This window comes from Silene latifolia, chromosome 5 (assembly GCF_048544455.1).
Source record: "Silene latifolia isolate original U9 population chromosome 5, ASM4854445v1, whole genome shotgun sequence".
Lineage (NCBI taxonomy): Eukaryota > Viridiplantae > Streptophyta > Magnoliopsida > Caryophyllales > Caryophyllaceae > Silene > Silene latifolia.
This window is the reverse complement of record NC_133530.1, coordinates 7,047,204-7,060,286: the sequence shown is the minus strand read 5'-3', so window position 1 is coordinate 7,060,286 and position 13,083 is coordinate 7,047,204. Positions and strand designations below refer to the sequence as shown.

Here is a 13,083-nt window from a genome sequence, read left to right as displayed (position 1 = left end):
TAAAAAACGTAAAATTTGAGGGGTAAAGTGAGAATATTCCAATAAATTATTATACAATCTCACTACTTAAAATTTAAGTGCTCGTTTATGTAGAGTTTTAGGGGTCGTTTGGTTGCATATAGGAATTTGTATTACCTAGGAAGTCATAAAATACGTGAATTTGGAATTTATGTGAATTGCAAAAAAATGTTTGGTTGCTTGTGGAGGAAGTCTGCAATTCATGTATGGGCGTTCTAACTTACCTGGGGGCGCTGGGTAGTAAGAACTTCCTCCATTGTGGAGGAATTGGAATTCATGGGAACTTCCAATTCATGTGAATTGGGGTAACCAAACAACATACCCATTTTGTAATTCACATGAATTTAAGTTCCTGCATTATTTAGTGGGTAACCAAACAACCCCTTAGTTTCTTTTTAATTACAAGTTTAAAAGGAGCTGAATTAAACTAAACTAAAATGAACTGAATAAAGTTAGAGTTAATTTGTAAAGAAATGAGCTGAAATGAATTAAGCTGGAGTTAATTTGTAAAAAATGAAGCTAAACTGAATTAAATACAGTTGTACTAAATTATAATGAAATAAAATTTAGTTAGGAAGAACTTTTTTTTTTTTGGTAAAATGTGAGCGGTAGGGAGAACATGTCTTGAATATTTTATTTAAATTAAAACGGATTGTTTCGAGGTACGAGTATAAGTGTATAACCAAACTCGGTCCACTTCTAACGACTTTATTTTTTGGGATTTATTTATTCCGCGAATCAAAACAATATACTTTTAGCCTTTTCCGCAAATTTCCCACCTCACTTCGTCTCTCTTCCTTGTTCAAACCTTGGAGGGAGTAAAAAAAAAAAAAAAAAAACAAAACAAAAAAACACGAAAAACCGAAAAAAAAAACCCTCAATATTTGTTCTTGAATTGTAATAATGGCGGACTTAACTTCAATTCATCAATGGAGATTTTCTGCGCTTTGTTTGTGTATAATGCTGATAATTTCGTCAAATTTTGATAGTTTGGGGATTTTTGCGAGATCTGATCAAGAAATTCGGGAGCGATTCTATGGTAGTATTTTTAATTCGACGCCGCCGGAAGGCGGCGATACTATTGCGAAGATGCTTGATCACGTTTTGGAGAAGGAATTTTCTGAGAATGATCAACCTGAAGGTTTGTAATTGATTGCTCAAGGAATTGATATTGTGTTGAATTTCGTGTTTTGACTGAAAATTAGGGTTTTTTGTGATTGAATTGATGATTTGAGGTTAGTTTTGTGTGACATTTTGGTGTAGGGATGCTAAAAGTTTCGATTTGGGGGTTTTGCGGTTATTTATCTTGTTTATATTGCTAATTTTGAAATGAATTAGATTAAAGTTGATGAAGTGATCAGTGGTGTGCTATGAATTTGCTCGAAAATGTGTGGGTTTCGTGTGTTTTGCTGTGGATGCTGGTGAAAGATAGTTAGATAGCCGGTGAATGTCCAGGGGAAGTAACCTAATTGTACATTTATATATAGCTCCTTGATAATTGTTGGTAAAAGTACCGTTTACTTGGTAATATGATTTCGTAACAAGGTTGATTTAAAGTAAAGATCTCGATTAGGCGAATGAGCGAAATTGAAGGAAAGTAAGTCCATAGTAGTTTCAGTTAGATTAATCTACAATCTAATTGTGTGGGCTTCTCTGCGAGGTTCCCACCTATGGAAGGGTTAGAGCGCGAATAAGTGAAATTGGGGAAGGAAAGTAAGGGCATACCATCTACAATGTGGTCAAATCAAGTCAATTGTTTGTTTTGGTCCATAATAGTTTCAATTAGATTAATTTAAAATTTAAATTGTGTGGCTTCTCATGTGGTTCCCGCCTATGGACAGGTTAGAGCGCGCATGTAGGTTGGCACATCTGTAGTTCTGTACTTCTGTGATGCTATATGGCCTTTAGTTTGGTATGTTTTGCGAGAGATAAGTATGCAGAATATGTTGATAGCTGCCCAGTGTGTTTGATTTTGATCAATTTAACCGTTCATGGACTATTGCCTCTTTTGCCTTTTAGAAATCTATGGAAATTTCTGCAGTCACTGCCTCAAGGGTAAGGATGCGCACATCCGACACCCTCTTACCCTGCAATTTGCGGGTTCCATTGAGGAGCTGGGGTAATGTTGTTGTAGTAAGTTTGCTTTTGGATTTGGCAAGACATTCCTTGGAACTGTAAGGAAACAAAACTACATCATGTTGTGTGCCAACTTGGTCTTTGGAGCGTTTCTTCATACAAACTGAGTCTCCACCTCCTATAAGACTATCATATTCATAGCCGATGGATTTTTTTGACCTTCATGCTCAATTTGTTTTTTTTTTTTTTCAAACTATGGATCAGTTGAGCTCTCAGGATTGTTCCCTTGAAGTTGTTGATGCTGGTTGTTTTATTAAAAACTGTCGTAGGCTTGTAGCACATCTATATCTTCTGCATTTTCTCAGATAATCCACTGCATTACGTTGAATTCGGTGGACGACAATGGTTGCTTGCCTGGGGTCTAGTCTGTTTCTAGAAATGTGTATTTGGAAGTCACTGATTCCCTTGTTTCTCTGTCATGCGTTGTTTGACCATGAAGCATTTTAAGCAAAGTTTCAATATTATTGCCGCATGTTATGTTTATTGTGTCTGCCTCTAATTGACATCACTGCAACTTTTGAGAAAATTATCCTGTTATTTTCTTGTATTTGTATTTTACTCTTGTTCACAGTCAGTTCCTGACATGTATTAATTCTGCCAGCTTCTGATGCAAACAGTTTTAACAACAGCGTTGCTGATCAACAAGTAGGTCAACCTGTTCTTTAATTAATTTCATGATTTCGTATCATTCAGTTATTTTCTTTTGTAATTCAAACTGTCGAAAGCATTGAAATTTAATATTTTTTTTTACTGTGCCTAATCTGCCAATTGATTTAACATCCTACCTTTTTCCACATTGTATTTTGTCTTATTTTTTTGTTTTATTTTTTTTGTAAAGTCATTGGGTGCAGTTATAGACTTTAATTGTCAAGCACATAACAGATTATTAATAGTGATGACTCTGATGACTGAACTGGTAGTTTTCTTGTATACATCATTCATGCAATGCCCTTTAGTCTGATTCTTAAGGTAATTAGCCATCTCATTTTCTTGTGGAGTTTATACTGAAACCTTTATTTCTGTTAAGAGCTCATATTATAATGGTTATGCTCATGAGGAGGGAGTTTACTACTTTAGAAACCTAGGAGTTACTCTTATCACTAATGGTTTTAGGATGAAACCTTCTTGGTCTTATGAAAAGGGGACGGGTCACACCGCGTGCCATATGTCCTTTTCATCATGAATTTAACAATCTCATTTTGTTAAAAAACGCTCAGATATATAGGATTTTGTTTTTTGTTAAATTATGTGTTCTCTTCTTATGTTAATAACCTTCCCTTTGCCCTCCGTTCGTGTAGATATGACCATATAATTGGTGCATGCTGACCGCAAACATTATTTTATGACCATTTTTGGAATACATTTTTAATTAGCATTATAATGAAATCACGGCCTGCTCAACTGATGAAACCAGGTCCGTGTAATATCACCTTCTGAATGTTGTAACCTTTTGCACTAGATACTTGAAGTGGATCCAGGTTGATTTTCAATTTTATTATGCTGCAAAGTATTAAATGCATTATAGTGACATTTTGCATATCCCTATTGTTTTTTATGGAAGGTTATGTTCTTGGCATTTCTATTGTGAGATTTGTGACGTAGTAAGTTTGCTTTACTCACAGGCTGCTTCTTTATGTTTGAAGCATGATGTTGTTCTTGAAATTAGTGTGCTTTATTCTCTAGTTTTAATGTTTCACAGGCTGAACTCGAGACTGTTGCTAAAGTTACTCATGACAAAGGCAAGAAGAATGGCACTGGAGAAGCAAAGTAAGGGAGTATAACAAAAACAATAAATGATGCAGAATAAAGCATTGTTATCTTGTTTTTATCTATTTTTGCTCTTTCTCTTGGAGTAAGATTGCAAAAAAGAAAGGAAGCTCTCTTTCCATATTATTTTTGATGTTTTTTTTTTTTCTTTTTATTGGGGATGATGTGCCAGCGGAACAAAGTCATTCCAGATTCAAGATGTTTTTTCATTGGAAAGTGAAGAATCTGATGATACTGCTACTTTGATTGACAAAAAGGTGCAAGGAGAATGAGAATTGTTTTTTTTTTTTTTAAGTATCAGAAAACATTCTATTAGATTATTGTAATATATCTTCACCAAGCCTCCAATACGTTGTTCGGGCAGGATAATGTGTTTGTGATGTCCAACAAGAAATCAAAGTATCCGATCCTTCAAGTAGATTTCAGGTATATGACAAATCTGTCTATTGCAGACGTTTAGCCTTCAACATCAGTGATGGAGCGAGGGGGGGATTAGCAAGGGCGCTCGCCCTCGATGGCTTTGAAAATTCCGAAATTTTTAGTTAAAATTTTCAATTTTTCCGATGTTACTTTATACTTTTACCCCCTCGCCCCGGCTGACTTGAAATCTTGGCTCCACCACTGTTCAATATCTAGTTATCTCTTCTTCATATTGAGCTATCTTTTTAAATATCTTGCAACTTTTTACTTGGTTATTAATTGTTGTTACATGTAATGACTCAAAGTTGTTTCTACTGACTGCTTTACTGTATTGTTGTCAAGTCCAGTGTCCTTTTAACAAATTTTTTACCGACCACGATTTTACAGCTTTTAATTTGATTGTGACAGACTAATATCAGATTTGGTCTTGCTGATTGTTTCTGCTGCAGTTGGTGGGATTATATTCTCTTGTTTGGGACAACCGGTACTTTTTTCCCTGCAATTGTCATTGTTGGCATAGTTTACCTTACGTTTCTAATAATAAACTTATATGTTCTGTTTACTTTTCACTTTCCTTCGCTGTTCTATTTCTACCCACAAGTTGCGTACTTGATTTGATATGACTTTACATCTAAGCTGTGTTAATTTTTTAAATAAAGGTTATTGTTGGCTATCTTCTTGCGGGTTCAATGATCGGACCAGGAGGGCTTAATTGTATCAGTGAGCTGGTTCAGGTATAAATGGCTGCATGCTGTTATATTTCTATTCTATGAATGAAAATGTATTGCTGTAAAGCCTGTAATGTCTTTTCCCATTGTTGGTAATAAAAGACATACTCTCTCCATTCCAATCATTTTTATACATTTGTGTAATATATGTGAGTTATATTTAGTCAAATGTATAGAATTGATTGGATTGGAGGAAGTATCATTTTATATTTTTGGATAGTGAGCTGCATGAGCATTTATTTTTTGAAATTTCGATCGAAGAGCTTGTTATAAAGGAAGTAGTGATAAGCAATTTTAATATCTCTTATGCTTGCTGCTCTTTGTAATGTTCCATCTGTTACTACATCTTGGCTTTGAAAGTTTCCGTTCATGGCTTAGGTTGTTTTGTTAATGACAATATCATCTTTTTCACCTGTTCTGACTGGTGATAATTTCATTGATGCAGTACTTGATGACTTCTATTGTTTACCTAATGCTTTTCATATTCCCACTTCCCAGAGTTAACGTTAAAGCTTTCATTGTTATACACAGGTTGAGACTGTTGCTCAATTTGGTGTAGTGTTTCTTCTTTTTGCTTTGGGTCTGGAGTTTTCCGTGGCAAAGGTATGGTTTTCCTTCTTTGCCAGTTATACACTTGTCTTTGTGGTTAAATCTTTTGAGTTTTGAGAAACTGAAAAGGAACATTAGAATTGTAACACCAATAAACCAACCTCCAATTTGCTCGCCTTGATTTCCTTTTTGAAAATGATAGAAGCTGTTTTACTATGCTTTTATGCAGCTCAGAGTAGTCGGGCATGTAGCTGTTCTTGGAGGGATGCTTCAAATCATCATTTTTATGTTCTTGTGTGGCATAACAGCTGTGGTAAGAATATTTTGTTTGATATAGGAATTGTGGAATATTTCAGGAGTCAAGCTTCACATTACAGTGCGTCTTTGAATTAAGTGTGTGTTTTTCTCTTTTCCTAGATTTGTGGAGGAAAGTTGTCAGAGGGAGTGTTTGTGGGCTCTTTTTTGTCCATGTCATCAACAGCAGTGGTATTTCCTCAATGTTCAATTTGTAGCCTAATATCTTTTCCAATGTGGAACTGCGTAAAATTGCTTACATTTTAAGAATTTTCTATAGGTCGTGAAGTTTTTGGCGGAAAGAAATTATAACAATGCTCTTCATGGTCAAGTTGCTATTGGTACGCTTATTTTGCAGGTAATAGTAGGAATCTTACCTTGGGAAATGTGGGAAGTACAATTTGTTGTATGTCGTTGTCCCTCCCTCATATGGCCATGAAGTAACTCGTGTTTTTGAGCATTTTTAGGATTGTGCTGTTGGATTATTGTTTGCACTCCTTCCAATATTGGGTGGTAGCAGCGGTATACTGAGAGGCATTTTCTCTATGGGTAGATTGTAAGTTTCTTCTTTAGTTGTGAGATTTTTTCTTTAAAAGTACCAATTTTTTATTACATTACTATGTTGCGTTCTTATCAATATCACGCTCACTTCATAACTAATTGATATCATTCTTAAATTTCAGGTTGGTCGTCCTGTCTCTCTACCTTTTTACTGCCTCAGTGTTGACTTGGTCTTTCATACCTCGGTTTTTGAAACTGATGATACAGCTGTCGTCTCAGGTAATTGATGGTTTCACATTGGAAGTAAGATTATGTTTTCATATGATAATTGCTAAAATTGTGGTCCTTTTACTCTATTTTGGGAAGATTAAAGTGTGATTCTTGAAACTCTTGTATAGCTGAACATGGAAGTTCAAAATATGTTTAACTGCCAAAAATTTGCAAATTGATCAAGTAACGCAGAATCAACTTTAACCTTAAAGTGGATACTGTTACTTCATTTGTGATACATTTGGCTTATATTGCCGTTAATCACTTGGTGCTTTTGGTGCATAATATATATTTTCTGCTACTTCTGTTCTTAGATGTTCTTATCAACTCAACTCATATGTTAGTGTCAGATTGGTTATTCCTGCTTATGTAAATTTTGTTTGATGTCAAACCTTTTATGTTAAAATTTTTACGTACCTTTTGAGAACAGCTGCTCTAGTCCTCTATTACAAAGACTGCACACATTTTCTCAAGTTTATATATGTGTGATTTTTGTACATTTATTTGTTGCTGTCTTGTTTTGTCATCATATTGATTGATAGAATGGTTTTCTTTTCCAGACAAATGAACTTTATCAACTAGCTTTGGTGGCGTTCTGTTTGTTATCTGCTTGGGTAAGCTCGACTAGTTCGTTTGTTTCTTCCGTTATATGATTGCTCTTATTGCTGCATTTCCTTCTAACCAAATCTCACTATATTAGATGAGCCAAATTATAGTAGGTTTTCCTGTTACATGTTTTCTAGCTTAAATATTGGTAATAAGTCAATAAATCTTGATTGCGACACAGCTTGTTGACCAATTATCTAGGTTTTGAGAATTACGGCGACCATTTATGCCGCAACAATTGTTATCAGGCGGCAATGACAGACGCCGTGATCATGTCTCAAATTATGATTTAATACCATGGCTGAGACAGCAATGTGTACTGTGTTCATAGGCCATCTCAAATTGATTTTTTCTTGGCTTCCCCTTTTTTTGTGCTTGGGGTGTAGAGGGGATGGAGAAATGTTTTCCATGCGTTGTTCCCATTTTTGTGCTAGGGGTGTGGAGGGGACGAAGAGATGTTTTTCCACTGTGTTAATCCAAAATTGATTATTCATCAACTGCTACATTATTGTGTTCTGGTTAGCATTGACCAAATGGTGCCCAGCTGCCTAATAATTTATTTTCCAATTGTTTTCTTTTTTCAGTGTAGCGATAAGCTAGGTCTTAGTCTGGAATTGGGATCATTTGTCGCCGGAGTGATGATATCTTCTACGGACTTTGCACCGCACACTTTGGAACAGGTATGCTTCAGTATACTGAAATTATGTACTTCGTATTATAATACCTTGTGTTAAATAATTGATGCAGACTTGGCATGGACAGTTACACTTTGTTTGGAGGGATGGGGAGGGAAAGTACTCTTACAATAGAGAAATTGGCTGGAGAGAGATCCAAACTTTGTTTGGATAACAAATGTGTAATGTGGAGAAAGGGAAGGAATAGTAATTGGGAGACCGGCTTTCCCTCTCTTTTATTGATAGAAGATAAATTCATTAATAGAAAGCCAAACATCATTTACAAAGAAGTGGTCATATTGAATTTTCCTTGATGAAAACCAAAGATTAAACTTTTCTTATAGAATCAAGAATTCAAACCCAAAGATTAACTTGTATCTATTGAAGTGATGCCCAACAAAGCATCAAGTCATTAACAAATCACCATTGACTAGAACTAAAGAAATCGTAAAACTAAAAAACCGAAAAAAGTTCTGAAAACACCTCACAATGAGTGACTGAAGAGTCCTGCAAAAAATGAGAATTTTATTAACTAGATTGTAAAATTTCATGTTAAAACAAGTTTGGAGGCTTACCATAGATTATTTTTCAATGGTAGCCCGGCCCCTAGGTGAATTTTCTGGAGAGAGAGAGAGGATGACAACTAATGTTTGAGGTGGGTTTTCACTCTAGAAAAATAAAAAATCCTCTCGAAATTGGAAATATATGGAGAGATCCTCTCCCTCTAATGGCATGTGCGTGTCTTGTCAATGATTATGGAATTACATATATGCGCATGTATATCTTATTTGAGCAATTTGAATTGCTCACACTTATTGTCTGACCCATTTACTGTTTGTATTGGAGAAAGTTTTACATAATCAATAATCAAGCCTCTTGTAGTAACCTGTTATTACCAATATATGGCAGGTGGAACCTATACGTAATCTGTTTGCTGCTCTATTCCTTTCCAGCATTGGAATGCTTATACATGTGCAATTTCTTTGGAACCATGTGGATATATTGCTTGCATCAGTTGTTTTGGTAGTAGTGTTTAAGACATCTGTTGCTGCCGGGGTAACAAAGGCATTTGGCTATAATCTCAGGACATCCTTTCTTGTAAATGCGCTTGCCCAGCTTTTCTGTTTTTATTAAATATAGAGATACATCTTAAACTCAGCTCACTTGGCCTGTATTTCTGTTACAGGTTGGCTTGTCACTTGCTCAAATCGGAGAATTTGCTTTTGTTCTTTTAAGCCGTGCCTCCAATCTTCATCTTGTAGAGGTAATGTCTCTTTTCTTAATAATGTTGTCAAATCACTCATATCTGTCTGTCGGATCTTTACGTAGATAGCATATGCTTGAAAACGTGTTTTTGTGAGCAAATGTGAAATTAAAGGTGGCAAGATTTCATGGTAAATTAGAAGTGGTGATTCTGGTGAACTCACAAATGTTTTCTGTATTCTCTGTCTTTCTGCTCAAGCCTTCATATCTATTGATATAAATCAAGTTTTGATTCAGAACACATATGTTTCGCTCATGAGTAATGCTGGCCTTTGTGTAACTGCCGTTTTTGTTTGATACTGGTTTTGAGATGATAACTAGGATAATTGATGGATAAAGAAGCCTTTTTTTTATTATCTGCTTAGATAAAATTTTAGCAGTTTCAATCTTTGAACTGCTATTAACGGCACTGACTGATGCAAGTTTTTGTTGTGTATATAGGGGAAAATGTATTTGTTACTTCTGGGAACAACTGCTCTTAGTTTGGTAATTCTTTTATATTTTTTTTACCTTTTTCTCGGTAGATGCAGCTTTTCTTATCTTCAATGTCTAGTAGGTAAACAATGCTTGTGTCTTTCAAAACGTATTTATGTTAAATATTTTGTCTTTGTTGAAGGTCACCACCCCCATCCTGTTCAAATTGATGCCAGCTTTGACCCATTTTGGTGCTCTCATGCACTGGTTCCCTTCAGAAAGCAGCAAGCAGAATGAGGTTCTATTTTCTTCCTGCTTTTTCTCGCTTAAGCTTGTGGATACTGATGCATGGACATCCTTGGCGTTAATGATTCATATTCCTTGATATAAATTTCCTCCTAAAACCTGTTAGTGGAGGTGCCTTTAAGATAGTTTCCTCTGCCATCAACATGTGTCATTTAGTTTGTTGTTCGACCTGTTATAGACTTCTTTAAGTTTTGAATTGAGTCATCATATATCAGCATCAAATGACTCCTGGAGTTTCGAGGTAGTTTTCACTCTGGTGCTGGCATTTTTTTAAAGCTCACACTCCACCTCTAATCCTCTATCATGACTTGCAGAAATTTCCTCAACTTAAGTGTCATTTGTTCAGACATCAGAGAACCCAAAAGGAAGTCTAACTAATATGAATCATAAACGCCAAGGAATATAATATATGAATAAACATGGTTTCGCAAGAATATACTGTAATATATATGAATAAACATGGTTTGAATACAAAGTGACTTGCTACTGACTCCAGGTTACCCATGAATCAAGAGCTCTCATAAAAACGCCCCATGCACATGAAAAAGAGATGTATGAAAAGACAAACAAATTGCCTCTATAAGGTAACTTTACTTCTTTGCGTGAAGCTCATACTCCTAACTGATACTGTATTCTCTATCGTCTTATTTGCTTAATTCTATCGCAGGACAGAGATTCCTGACTGATACGCATAATACTCTAGCATGTTGTGATGTACAAATGTGAATTCTCAGCAACATCAAATTGCCGTAGAAGGGATAACAAATGTTAAAACAATGCATTCTTGATTGTTTCAACTGTGGCCACAAAAATGCCGATTTTGACAAAAACTCGAGATTTCAGCATTTAGATGTACATATTCTTGCAGATTTTGTATTGTTTGGAAGGTGTACAAATGATTTTTGGTGGAAGCTTGTTGAATGCTTTCAATAGTAGCCGGTGCAGGTGTTGATCTTATTATCAGTAACCGTAGCGCTCCTATACGTGATATAGCAACAGTCAGAGAGCTGTAGAATTTTGAAACGAACATTTTGTTGAATTTCGTTGTAATATTTCACTGTAATTCTAGCTGAAATTTCAGTTATAGTTGTCATTTATCAATGCATTTATGCAAAGCTTATCACAGATTAATTGAAGGTGCAGGTTTCATGCGAGTATTTTCCAATCATATATATCCTAAATATCGCAAAATTCTTATTTCAGACAGACTATTTCTCGTCTGAAATAAGACGAATTAAATGTAGCCATTTTACGATAAAATGTTACTATTTTCTGATAAAATGTTACCGTTATAAGGTAAAAAGTGACAACTTTAATTATAACATTTTGTCATTAAATGATTACATTCTATTAAAAAAATGGGCACATTTGATCCGTCTTATTTCAGATTGTCTAAAACAAGACTTATTGCCTAAATATTAAAACAACCACCACAGAGTCTATGTGGCGCTATGTGGTTGAAAGTCAACAAAAGTCAAAGCCAATAAGTCTCAAAACATGAATCATTCATACAACTATGGCTTGTGTGTGCTTGGATTGCGAAAAGGTAGGGTTTCCCTACTCAATACAGTGTGTGATTGATTGAATTGTTGTGATTGTTCGTCATTGTGAGTATATTATTGTGGTTGTTGAGATTGTTGGATGTTTAAAGTATGGAGATGGATATTTCGAGTCATGTCGGGAGATGGTTTTACGCCCTTATTTCGCCCCTTGTGACTCTGTCACAAGGGAGATATGCACATTAATGAGCTTGAGTTCACTCATTGTGAAGACCGGGATTTGATGTCCAGTGCCGCGGTCTGGCATTGGCAGGGGTGAGTTTCCTATTGCGATGAGAACCAGGCAACTCATTGAGATGAGAGCCATTGGTGTAACACCCTCATATACCAAGGTGTCTTATCAAGGACCACCCTAGCATACAAATGTGCTACCATCTGTGTTGCCCGATGTACAGTATATCAAAAGTAACCATAAAGAAACATGATTTAAAGTTCGACTATTTTAATGTATACAATTGAAAGAACGAAAACAAAGTACTACAATTGGCAAAACAAAATATCCAAAACTATGACAACTGTCAGCGAAAGACTAAAGATTCCAAACTAGGTCGTGACTCCATTCCAGCTAGATCCTGTGAGCCATCCACAAGAGTACTTGCTAATCAACTGCTCACCATTCTCGAATAGATCTCCATAGTTTTGTAAAACATAAACTAGGATAGTTCACTGAATAACCAAGATAAAAAGACAACAATAAGCATCCAAGCCAAACATTCGCATTCCTCCAACCTTCAATTCATCACCAGTCACTGACTACACACTAAAGTGTGTAGCACTGCCCGATTACCCATCACAACAGGTAATCCACACCGCCAATGGGGACCGCAGCCTTACCACCTAAGCCCCGCTCACACCAAGAGTGAATAATCCACATCCATTAATGTGCACATCCCCTTGTGACGGGAACCAAAAAAAGGCGAATCAAGGGCGTGAAGCCATTCCCGATGATGACTCAACTCAACCGAGGGCGCACCTCGCGAACAACAGATACAACAAGAAACCAAACTCACAATACCAATATTTACATGCGAAATCCAAAGTAACAATCTCAACAATAATAGTAATCATGCCAGTAAAACAATCACACCATCTTATACTTAATTACACAGTCAGCTGAGTAGGGAAACCCTATCTTATTACGAATCTGCAAACCCAAGCAACAGCGAAAGCTAGAATTGTTCCTCTACAAATCCGTCACCTAACAATAATCACAACCATACTCTATGTCACAATCATACCAAAAATCCCTTCTTTCCCCAAACCAACAATTAGGGTAGAACCCATAAAGGACAAAATACGAATTGATCAACAAGGCACTAGAGACTTACTAACGAAAACAGGATAAAAGACGGAAGTGTAGACTCACAATCGATCGCACTTGACTTAGGAGTGACTAGGGTGATTAGAGGAATGGTATACGTAGTTTAGGTTTTGATAAAAAGGATTAGTAACTATTAGACGAAATATTTATAACCTATAATCACCTTAATCAAACCGCGGAAATTAAACCCGTCAGATCGGGTACTCGACCGAGTAGGTCGGCCGAGTACTCCTGGGCAGTAACCTGACCAGAAGTCA

At 35.9% G+C, this 13,083-nt stretch overlaps 1 protein-coding gene across 3 annotated transcripts; it reads left to right on the top strand.

The window, feature by feature from the left end:
- Positions 1 to 696: 696 nt before the first annotated feature.
- Positions 697 to 11,035, top strand: LOC141656572 (K(+) efflux antiporter 5). Of its 3 annotated transcripts, none has more exons than XM_074463519.1 (21): positions 697 to 1,159; positions 2,756 to 2,799; positions 3,854 to 3,921; positions 4,094 to 4,178; positions 4,286 to 4,347; positions 4,750 to 4,825; positions 5,001 to 5,075; positions 5,601 to 5,672; positions 5,848 to 5,931; positions 6,036 to 6,104; positions 6,193 to 6,270; positions 6,380 to 6,468; positions 6,596 to 6,692; positions 7,244 to 7,297; positions 7,874 to 7,969; positions 8,873 to 9,061; positions 9,150 to 9,227; positions 9,668 to 9,712; positions 9,843 to 9,938; positions 10,443 to 10,530; positions 10,614 to 11,035. In XM_074463519.1, the coding sequence occupies exons 1-20, from the start codon at positions 922 to 924 to the stop codon at positions 10,527 to 10,529; spliced, it is 1,782 nt and encodes a 593-aa protein (XP_074319620.1). In that variant the 5' UTR covers positions 697 to 921; the 3' UTR covers position 10,530; positions 10,614 to 11,035. The 3 variants fall into 3 exon arrangements, with proteins under 3 accessions (XP_074319620.1, XP_074319621.1, XP_074319622.1); XM_074463520.1 differs by having other exon boundaries at positions 714 to 1,159; positions 10,619 to 11,035; XM_074463521.1 differs by lacking the exons at positions 697 to 1,159; positions 2,756 to 2,799 and adding an exon at positions 3,654 to 3,755.
- Positions 11,036 to 13,083: the final 2,048 nt, after the last annotated feature.

Coding starts and splice junctions, on each gene's coding strand:
- LOC141656572 (XM_074463519.1), top strand. CDS start 922: ATGGCGGACTTAACTTCAATTCATCAATGGAGATTTTCTGCGCTTTGT. Junction 1,160..2,755: donor TGAGAATGATCAACCTGAAG/GTTTGTAATTGA, acceptor TAATTCTGCCAG/CTTCTGATGCAAACAGTTTT. Junction 9,228..9,667: donor CCAATCTTCATCTTGTAGAG/GTAATGTCTCTT, acceptor TTGTGTATATAG/GGGAAAATGTATTTGTTACT.